Source organism: Urocitellus parryii, chromosome 5, assembly GCF_045843805.1.
Source record: "Urocitellus parryii isolate mUroPar1 chromosome 5, mUroPar1.hap1, whole genome shotgun sequence".
NCBI lineage: Eukaryota > Metazoa > Chordata > Mammalia > Rodentia > Sciuridae > Urocitellus > Urocitellus parryii.
In genome coordinates, this window is record NC_135535.1 from 14,758,938 (window position 1) to 14,770,310 (window position 11,373).

The following is an 11,373-nucleotide window of genomic DNA, read 5'->3' on the forward strand; positions in this document are numbered from 1 at the left end:
CCTGAAAAGCTCTCAAAGACTCTTCGGTGCCCTCCTACCAGGCAGATGCGTGGCTTCACCTCTGCCTGGCTTCCTTTGCTCCCCTCCCCTTTCCCAGCCACCCTGGCTGATCCTCCTTCCCAAAGTGCTCCCCTCTGCCACAGGCCTTTTGCACCTGCTCTTTACATTCACAGAGCACTCTTCCTTCCTCTTCCACCAAACTGGCCATGCTGCAGCCCCACCCACACTTCATTTCCTTAATGAAATCTCCCTTTGCTCCCAACCCTGGCAAGAGCCTCAGTGGAGACTCTTCTCTCCTTTGTAGCAACTGTCAGAGTTATAAATATGCATTTGTATGACTCTCTGATGAATAAACTAAACCCATTGCACTCCTCCAAGCTCCATGAGGGCAGGGACCATGTTACTTAACATCTAACACGGTGCCCAGAGAAATAGTCATAGTAGATGCAGCAAAACCCAACGATGGCTAACATTTATTAAGCAATTTCTAGGTCAGGCACTTTCTAACAGCCCTATGAATTATATTTCATTATTATTCTTGTTTGGCCAAGAGAAGACTGAGTCACAGAGAGGTTGGGTAATTTGCCCAATATCACACAGCTATGTGGTCAAATCCCAGAAGTCTAGTTTTTTATGGACTATCAGAAGTCACTCAGTCAGTAAGGCATGGTTCAGGGAGCAGTTCTTTAAGCCAAGAGGCTAGCCCTGCTACGGAATTAATGAGCATTCATGAGTGTCCAATGCTATTCTAAGGACTTCCCACATGAGTTAACTCATCCCGTCCTCCTAACAACCCACGAGAGCACTGCCATTATTCTCACTAAACAGACGAGGAAATTGAACTCAGGAAAGATGAACCGACTCGTCCAAGGTCACCTGGCCCGGAGGTGGTGGAGCCAGAATTTGCACTTGGTCCACCTACCTGCAGCTCTGCGACTCTCTGGGAGGACCAGGTTCAGTCTCCACCACAGAAGGACCAGAATAAATTTTCCACGATGCCACAGTTTCCTGCCTGCTTTGACCAGTGCTTCCAAGGGCACCGAGCCTGCCCAGCGGGGCAGGGTATGGACAGAGCTGCCCCTGAGCCTGCCCAGCCAGCCACTGCCTGGGGCCTCCGCTGAGCAGCCGACAGGGTGGTCTGATGAAGGGCTGGGCAGTGACCACGGGGCAGCCTGGGGGAGGGAAGCTGGAGGAGTGGGGTAAAGCAAGTCCTGGGACCACGTCCACACAAGGACAATCGTCACCCTGACCACCAGCACCCCACAGAGCCAGGCCCCTGCCCCACACGGCCTCGGCCGCTCTGGGCTGCTCTGGGCTCCTCTCACGGGTTCCTAAGTTGTACTTCACCACTGAGCAGCTCAGGCACAGACTCGGGACCCCAAATCCCCTCCCTACCCTTTAGTACTGGTGGCATCTCAAACCGGTGCCTGGACTCTGATGAGCCTCAGGTTCCTCCCCCAGGAAGAGGGGGGACCAGAAACACCCACTTCCTAAGAACAGGGTGGAGATGAAATGAGGCAATAAGTGTGGAAGGCTTCCTAGCACCCAGCTCAGCAACTGGCGGTTCCCCAAAAGATAAGATGCAGGAGGTGGCGGGAGAGACAGGCAGGCACAGAATGCAATCTTCCTGGAGCGCCGACTCGTGCAGAATCAGATTTACCCACGTCTGAGCGCGTCACACCTGGTCGCTGCTGATCCACGCCATTTCCAGCACAGGACCATCCGTGATAACAAAGATGACAGATAACCGTTACCAAGTGCAAGCCACGAATGAGATCCTGGGGTACACGCTTCCCACCCCTTGTATCATTCCGAGCCTCAAAAACATTCTGTGAGACAGTCCAGAGCCAGGCTGTCCAACTCGAGTCCAGCCCAGCCACTTGCAAGCCACTGTCATCGCGGGCAAATCCTTGCAACTTTCTGTTCCTCCACTTCCTAATCTGTAAAATGGGGTCTGTCACAGGACCTGCTTGGTGAGGTCGCTGAGATGGCTAGCTGCTGGTTTAAAATGCACGTCCCTGGGTAGTGCAGAACTGTGGTCGGGGTCGCTGCCTACCCGGCCAAGACCATAATCCCCAGCCCCCTTGCATTCTAGTCAAGGCTGTGTGGCGGGGTCCTGGCACGTGGGATGTGGAAGGATCTGATACCCATATTCAGGACTGTCCCATAAAAACTCAATCCTCTGGGCTGGAGTTGTAGCTCAGTGGTAGAGCGCTTGCCTCGCACACATGAGGCCCTGGGTTCAGTCCCTACATCACAGAAAAATAAACAAATAAAAATAAAGATTAAGAAAAAGAAACCTCAGTCTGCCATATTCTCTGTCATCCCCAGTCAGAGAAGTTTCTCAGATCATGTTCAGATGACAGAACTGACATCGACTTCCATGGACAGAGTGACACCCTACATCACCTGTACTTTAAAGGAAGGAGGAAACAATTTCTAATGTGTTCTGCCATGAAATCATGAGGCCTTATCTGATGCACAAGACAGCATTACCCTAACCGATACAGAAATCAGTGCCAGAGAGATGTGACATTGACTTAGAGGCTGGAAAACTGGAGACCCATGTCATGAAGAGGAAACTGTTTGGTTTAATTGTCATGTTTGACAACGTGGAAGGTAGAACTCAGGCCTAATGATCCACAAGATCTAGAGAAAGAGGTTGGGAAGAAGAAGAATCGCTGATCAACTTAGCTGCTCTGATATATAGTGACAGGGACACAGAGCTGACTAATGCAGCAACATAGATGAAAAGCCCACTACATTGTTGAGGGAATTGCATTGGCAAAGTCCATAAGCCTGGACTTGAAGTCTTTTCCTGTTATAGCATTATCATAACCCGTGAGCACATAAAAGTTCAAATTCTGAAAGATCTGCAGCCCCCTCCCATGACCCACTTCAGGTATGGTCATAAAGAATGATGGACAGAGAAAATCTTTCCCTGGATAGAGTTGAAGTGGAGAGAATAATGAGCCAGTAATCTCTTCTCAGAGAGCAGAACAAGCACCTGATCTAGGGACCTACCTACTGCCAGGTACAACCACTCGGTGGCATTGGCATGATTTCATAACTACTAAGGACCAGGCCTGCTATGTGTCTTCTACTCTGCCCATTTCCAAATGGGAGTTGTGCTGTGGTTACCGCACCCTGTCCTGACATGGTGTGCTGAGGCGGGGTGGGGACAATGGTCCACCCTTGGCTTCAGGTCCCTAGGCCATGAGGAGGGAGCCACACTTGGGCCCATGGATGGGAGTGAACATCATCCAAAGATGCTGAACTTTAAGTTGGGAGAAGTGGCCAGATAAAATATGGATTCCTCCCTTAGGAAAAAGGGTAAGAGGGAGGCACTGGGTTCAGACAGTCAGTAGCCAGAGGGTCAATGACACATCTGGCCGTGACCCTGGGCACAGCAACCCAGGTCTCTTCCAGGCTCCGCCTGTAGCACCTTTCTTAAGATCCCCTGCATTCTCAGCCTCCTGCTTCTATTGGCTGGATGGACGTCCAAGGGAGGCACTGAAGGCCTCAGATTGAAGATAAACACAGCACAACCCCCATCAATCAGCCCTGGCACCTAAATGACCCTTCTGCCTCTTCCCACCCATCAGTTTATGTGAGTTAAGAAATGACCTTCCATTGTGTTAAACTACTGAGATGTCTGAACCATCTTTTATAATAGCTGGTGTAACTGTAGCAATTATATAAGGAGAACTCGTAAACCAGAGCCTGTCACGTAATGAGCGACACAGGTGTAACTGTGACTATTACGTACCCATTTTACAGACGGGGAACCTGCAGCTTCTTACGGGTGTGTCGGACTCCAGAGTCAGTTAATATTTTGTATTTACCTCATGGTAGATGATAATCAGACCCATTTTATAGATGAATTGTCATCTTGCTCAAGGTCACGAGAATAATAACAGGCTCAGAATTAGAGGCCATCAGCACCCCAGCTTGACCTCGGGTCTCCAGGCTGATCCCTCCTGGTTTTGTTTCAGGAAACACCCAACTTTCCAGTGCCCCAGCCTTGAACCGACAAGTCTACCCAGAAAACCAGATAACCCTCTACTGACCTAAATTCCAAGTTTTCATTCACATCAAGCCAGTTAATTAAAAAACGTGCTCTGTGAACAAAGATCACTGCTACAGGCTGGCACGCGAGATGGCTTTCCCTGTTCCTCTGAGGAGCCGAGGTCCTGGTAGGACATTTTTGTCCAGCACAGCCACCCTCCGCCATGGAACAGTGTGACCAGTTCAGCAGCAGAAAAACTGCTGAGCAAGCAGTTATGCAGAGTCAGGGTCCACAGGGCGACAGGCCAGCAGACGAGCCCGACACCAACCTCCCCACCAAGCCAGTTCGGGTTTGGGTAATTAATGTTTATAAAGAGATTGGGGATCCCTGAAAGGAAAGACTATTCAAAATCCCCAAAGTATTGTTATCAGCAGCCGGAATGATCTGCTTTTGAAGGAAGCCATCATCATCAAGGGGGCCTCGCCCGGCTGCAGTCTTCACACACCCCGTCTCATCTCATCTTCGATGGCCCCACGTGGTAGGTTTGGGTTTCCTTCTTTTTGTGGGTGCCTTAAAACCAAATGTAATCAATCCTCACTGTACAGATGAGAAAACCAAATTCAGCAAAATTAAGTCACTGGCTACAAACTAGCAGGGCTGAAATCTGAGACTAATTCTTGCTAAGTATAGAGACCTTCTCTCTTCTCTTCAAGCTCTTCCTGCATTTAAAATAAAATTTCATCTGAGAATACCTATGGCTTTTTTGACTGTTTTTTAAAAAATGAAGTCTAGAAATATCCAGAAATGCACAAATTTCAAGTTCATGATGTGATAGGTTTTGACAAATGTATACATCTTTTATTTAAAAGACATCTTTTAAATAAATTTTTAAAAAAACCAACAAATAAAATAAGCTAATTTCCTTTTGACCAGAACAATCTTTTTGTGGTGTTGGACATGAGGTTATCATACCCATGGGTATGAGTAAGTAGTAAGTAGGCACACTGGGAGTATCCAAAAGGGAAATCCCGGTAAAACTTTGTGCCCTGCTGATTCCATCGCAATGAGCATAAGGTGGTAAGTAGATCTGGACTCGAGAGAGATTGTACTTCCATGTCCGATTATCACAATCATTTCAGCTCCTACCCATGTGTCAGGCATTAGACTGGCATCCTTTAGAACACACAATCTCATTTAATCTTCATCATTAGTACCTTCATTATAGCACAAGAATATGGGGCTCAGAGAGGTTAGGTAACATAACTAAGAACACAGAGAAAATGGCACTTTTAAAATTCAAGTCCAGGAGGGTCTTTATAGCATCTTTACAGATGTTGAGGAGTAAGTTTTAAAAGCCAAAGTCTGAGTGGACTGGTTATATTCATTCAACTAACAGTGCAGGGGCATGGCCCAAGTACCTAGCTCTGCACAGGGTAAGATGGAAGAAGGCAAAGAATGAGCAAGAAAAGGGAGGGCTACTGGGAAAATCATGCTCAAACCACATCTTCAAGGATGGTGGAAAGGGGCCAGCTCTGGAGTTTCAATACAGTAACTAACATGTACAAAGGCTGCCCACTCCTTATTTAGCTTTGGTAAATCAATTTGGGAAATACAAATTTTCAAGCCCCTACAGAAACACCACTCCTCCCTGGGACCTTTCAGCTGTTGCCCCAACCCTCCAACAGCTGAAAACCAACCCAAGAGAACCCCGGCTCTGAGGGCTGTTCACATCACCCCAGAGTGCAGGATCTACACGCCCACGCCTGGGATTCCTCAATGCCAACTATCTTGCTTGGAGAGGTGAGTCCCAGGTGACCAGTTTTGTGATTTCTCACACTTGGCAGTTTAGCAAATTAGAAGGACAGACAGGTGGAGAGAGTGGCAATAAGAAGAGGGAACCACACTAGAAAGACTCACACAGGTGATTCAAGAAACTCACAACACAACAGCTCCTTTCAGGACACCATTGTGTTATAGAGTTCAGTAGCTCACTCAATTCAACAGGCATCTAATAAGCTCCAACTGTGTTCCAGGCCCTCCCCTAGGCTTGATAGAGGTTATAAAAACATGTACAGCCCGGCACCCTATTGCACGCCTGTAATCCCAGCGGTTTGGGAGGCTGAGACAGGAGGATCGCAAGCTCAAAGCCAGCCTCAGCAATTTAGCAAGGCCCTAAGCAACTCAGCAAGACCCTGTCTCTAAAACACACACACACACACAAAAAGAGCTGGGAATGCAGCTCAGTGGTTAAGTGCCCCTGAGTTAAATCCCCAGTACCAAAAAAAAAAAAAAAAAAAAAAAAAAGTAAAATTCAGTACAGCCCAGTTCTGTTGGTAGAGACAAAGTATAAAAATGGAGACAAAAAGAAGTCAGGTTGTGAAGGGTCTCTGTTCAACTGTGTAGATAATGAAGGGAAGGAAGGATGGCCTGAGGGCAGGGGACTCATCTGTCACTAAAGTAGTACAGACAGTGATTAAGAGGGTGGACCCTGAGGCCAGGCCTTCTGCATTCAGACAAACAAGATATTTAGTTCCCTGTTCCTTCCTTTGTTAAGGGGGATAAGAGAAGAACTTTTTCGAATAGAACATGAGGATCAAATAGTCAATATACGGAGTGAAGATGGACCCATGTCAGCTGTTATTACCTCTTCCCCAGTGCTTGCTTATCCCCTAGCATTTAGAAACCGCTCAATAAATATTGATGAACAAATGAACTCATAAAGGAATAAATAAATGATACTACTGAGTTAAAGGGGGGTAAATCTATTATAAAAGGTATGTCCTCCTTAAGGTTTGCAGCAAGAGTCTAATAGGTTTGATATTGAACGTTTGTCTCAGATGCCTAAGACATTAATCACTCATTCCTTAACTCTTCTGCATACATGTCCTGCCACTTTAAACAAGCCCCAAGAAAGGAGATGAAGAGATCACAATGAAATTACAGTATATCTCATGCTCGGGAAGACTGAAGGTCCCTGAGACCCAGGAGTTAAGCTCTGTGGTGTGGGGAACGCCTGATGGCAGCAAGTCCCAACCACCACACACTCACCCTGCCCAAAACCAACTCTGTGGTCTTCTCTTTCCTTAAATTATACTTACTCCAAAAAAGAATAAACACAAACACTGTCTTTAAAAGATGTTAAGGATCATAAAAGTAAAACCTATTTGAAAAACACAGGGGCTACTAACAGAGGTACAAGAAGACCTGGGGTGGGGCGTACCATATACCTAGCTCCTATTTTGCAGATGAGAAGGCGGAAGCCCAGAGAAGTAAAAGTGCCTGCCAGAAGGCACCACTTCAAGAGAACAGCAGACAGAGATGAAGCCCAGGGCCCAGATTTGCAGACAGGAGCCTCCTGAGGGGAATGCTGATCTCCCACAAAGGAAATCTGGGGGGAGGAAAAAGGAGAGGTTCCAGTCCAAGTAGGAGCATAGAGGGGGAGAAAGAGGGGTGGCCCAGGGTTAAAGGCTGATTGAAACCCGACGCTGGGAGCACCCATGGGGAGAACATCAAGCCCCTCTGAGCTTTTTGGTGGAGATGGGCTTCCAAACAAAGAACAATCCAGTCCAAAGCTCCTGGGTTTTGCTGGTGACCCCCCCCCCCCATGCTGAAGAAGCCCATACAAAGCCTAATGCTTTCTCCCCAATCTTTCCATCCTCAGTCCGGATGGTGTGTGTGTGTGTGTGTCCTTCTCGCAGACATCTTTTTTTGGGGTTGTGCACTCCTTCTGCAGGCAGCAGAGGGGGTGGGGCTCTAGCAAAGAGATACAGAAGAGGATCAAAGCGGGTCCTTGGCCCCCAACACACAGACCCACACCTCATTCGCTTTGGTCCTTCCCCCCTCCCCCACCTATGATCAAACCCAGGTGAAGGAATCCGGAGCTGCAGGGCCGTTTCCAAATGGTTTCAGCTGGAGCCCCGCGCCCTGCACGCCTGCTCGCTCCTGCGCACACTCCCAGGGTACTTACACAAGGGGCACACCGCATGCACACACTCGCATGTGCACACTCGGCCCCCCCAGAGGCCTAGCCGCGCCCACTGCATGTCTCCTTCAGCCCCCGGGAACAGACAGGCAGCAACATGAATGAAATCTGCCCAGAGAGACTGCATTTCTGCTCCAACCACGCAACCTCCGGCCAAACCGCCGAATATGTAACAAAGTTTTATTTCGCTTTTCGAGTCTCCAGTTACGCTTCTACCATTTCCTGTGGAAAATTGAAGCTTTGAAGTGTCTAGCCCCGGCTTTCTCAGACAAGGCAGGACCGCCAGCGCGAGCTCTCAAAAAACAAGGGCCCGGGTCCCACCCCCTCCGCCACCAGAACTGCGGGTTCAGACCCAGCAGCTGCGGCCTCCAGCACAGGGCGGTGCGAAGAAGGACCCGCGGGAAACGACGCCCTCAGCTGACAACCCCCTCCCGAACCCCGCCCCACCACCATCCTGCTTGGGTCCCTCGTGGTGTGGCGCTCCTTCAGCCAAGTGGTGACAGCTGCAGATCCCTGCCGGAGGGAACCTAGACGGCTAGAGCTGGGAGGTCGGAATTGAGGGCTTTGTCCACCGCTCAGCATCCCCCGCCATCACCAGCTGTGTGCTCTGGTCCCCCAAAAAACTGCCCGGGAAAAACTTGAACAGATCCGTCTCCTCGCTCACCCTCTGTTTCTAGGCCGAGCCAGCTCTTAACCCTTCTGCGTTTACCACCTCCCGACCCTCCTTCCCCCGTGGGAAGGGCCAGGTCTTGGGCCAAATAGAGAACTGGGTGGGGGAGAGAGGAACGCGCCTCCTCCCGAGTCCTAAAGAGTCAAACCTGTGGGCACCGGAATGGGGCATCTTAAAGAGCCAAACAGGGTTCTGGTAGAAGATATGCACCAGGTGCAAAAGATCTCAAACCCGCTTTTTGAAAAATGGTGTCGGGTTTCGCCCACAGCAGACAGCCGCTGCCCCGCCCCTGGGGTGGGGGGCGGAACCCGGCGCTCCGGAACCTGGGCGGCTTCAAGTACGCGATCTCCAACACCGCGAATAACTCGCGCGTTTCTGGCCTCCTCCTGCGCCGCCGCCCCCTCAAAAGCTTGGGGCAGTGGCTGGTGGCCGGGAAAACGCGGGAGGGGGACGCGAGGCAAACTTGCGCCGAGAGTTAGCAGAGTTGGGTGGAAGGGAGAGGCACCCGCGCCACCACTTACCGCTGGCGTTCTTCCCGCAGATGAGGTGCTGGTAGGGCTGCAGAAGCCCCCAGATCTCGGAGTCGTTGTTGACCGTGTGCTCCAGGGTCTCCACGGTGAACTTGGGCGCCTCGTGGAGAGTGTGGTGGTGATGGTGATGGTTGGCTGCAGCGGCGGCCGGCGGGACTGCGGTGGCGGCCGCAGCTGGCGGGGCGCAACAGCTACTGCCCCCGCTGGCGCTGCTGGCTGCGCTGCAGGCGCCGCCGCTCGCCGCTCCCCCTCCGGGCGCCTCCCGCTCCTTATCCGCCGCGGGGGCAGCACCGGGGCCTGAGCTCGGGCCTGGGCCCGAGCTGGAGGCCGAGCCGGGGCCGCTGCAGCTCCGGGGGAGCCCAGAGGCCACTACCCGCGCGTAGATGTCCCGGAAGAGGCTCTCCATGCAGGCAGTCAGGTAGATGGCGGCGTGCTCGTGGATGCGCAGGGCCACGCGGCTGTCCACCATCCAGCGGTACACACGGCCCACAGAGAAGGTGAGGCCGCAACGCGCAGACTTGCCGCGGCCCAGGCGGTCCCCGCCAGCACTGCTCATGTTGTAAAGGGACAGTGCGGCCAGCGCCGCCGCTGTGCAGTGCGCCGCCAGGCCCCAAGACAGCACGATCTCCATGGCGCTCTGAATCTCGTACTTGGTGCACTTGGCGAAGCGCAGGCTCAGGCGCTGCGCCTCTTTGGCGATGCGCACCAGCGCCCGGCTCACCAGCATCGATAGCTTCGCCAGCGCGTCCTTGGGCAGGCTGCCGGGTGCCACTGGGCCTGCCCGGGGATCCCGCGAGCGCAGCAGCAGCACCTCCAGCTCCTGCAGGGTCCAGGGGACCTCGTCGAGGTCCGGCAGCAACCGCGAACAGTGCTGGCCGGCGCAGTCCAGCCCCTCGGAGTCTTCCACCAGGGCAGTGTTGACGGTGTCAAAGCTGTTGTGCCGGCTGTGCATGGAGTCAGTTAGAGGCGGCCAGCAGCTCCCGCCATACGGGGACGCCGGGTGCGAGTCGGAACAGCACAGAGACAAGTTGGAGGAGCGCACCGAGTCCGCCGCGCCACCATAACCCGAGTCCAGCGTCAGATCCTCCAGCGTTCTTACCACGGGCTTCTTACCTCTCCTGGCCATCGCTGCGCCACTTCATGCTGCGGCCGACGGGGAGCCGAGTGGAAGGAGCAGCGGGCGCCCGGGTTTGTGGGGCAAGGGGGCTCCGCGCCACCTCGGCTCACTTTTCCACCAGGTGTTACCAGCACCAAGTGTCACTACTTTCGGCTGCCTCCCGGAGCTGAAGTGCACAGGGCAGACCCTGGAGTCATCTTCCAGAGCCTGGGCCAGAGCTGGGGCGCACTGAAAAGCGAGCCAGACCAGGAGGGAAGCTCCCTCCGGAACTCACCCCTTTCATCCAAAATAAAAAGTGTCTGGCCCGGTCCTTCCTGGGCCTGAATGGGTGCAGAAGCTGCCGGGCGGCGTCTACAGTGTCGGTAGGATGGAGGCTGCCCCAGGTGCCGCCGCAGCAGCTCCGCTGGCAGCTGGCTCCCAGCTCGCGGCCGCAGCTCTCTCGGTGCCCGCCCGCCCCGCACTGAAGCACCGCGGCTGCCAAGGCCGCTGCAAACCCTGCTGAACCTCTGCAAACCCCGGGCAGCCAGCTGGGCGGGCATATGCAAAGCAGGAAAGGCGAGGAGCCAATGATGTTGGAGGATGCTAATTACTTCGCCCTTAAAAAAAAAATCCTCCTTACCACGGGCCCCGCCCCTCAGACACGCCCCCGGCCCTGACCAAGGCTACAGGAAGTGGGGAGCGGCGGCCTAGGAATTGGGGGATCCGCGGGAGCACAAAAACGCAAAAGCTGCCGCCCTGCTGCTGCTGTCCCTGCCCCTCGTGCTTCCGGCTCTGGTACCAGAACGGGAGGGTGATAGGTTTGGCAGGTGACCGTACAACCGAGGTGTGCTCCCCACAGCGGTTCACAAAGAGTCTACCTGAGGGTCATTTTTCGGCCCCTGCCTTTTGGACTTCACGCTCCCTTTTCAAATCAATACTTGGAGATTGTTTTTCTTTCCTTTATCTATCCCCCACTTTAGGTACTCAAACCTCTTTCGGCTCCATGGAGCTTTCTTTGCTCCATGGGGGAAGGAGGAAAGCCAGGAGAGGGGAGAAGGGGCCAGGGGCGATGGACGCCAGGGGGTT

At 52.7% G+C, this 11,373-nt stretch overlaps 1 protein-coding gene across 2 annotated transcripts in view; it reads right to left on the reverse strand.

Annotated features, from left to right (window-relative positions):
- Positions 1-10,317, reverse strand: part of Abtb3 (ankyrin repeat and BTB domain containing 3) — a 252,579-nt gene extending 242,262 nt beyond the window's left edge. For both annotated transcript variants that reach the window (XM_026397911.2, XM_026397901.2), the window contains exon 1: positions 9,183-10,317. In XM_026397911.2, the coding sequence (XP_026253696.2) occupies positions 9,183-10,317 (1,135 nt within the window). The remainder of the gene's footprint in view (positions 1-9,182) is intronic.
- Positions 10,318-11,373: the final 1,056 nt, after the last annotated feature.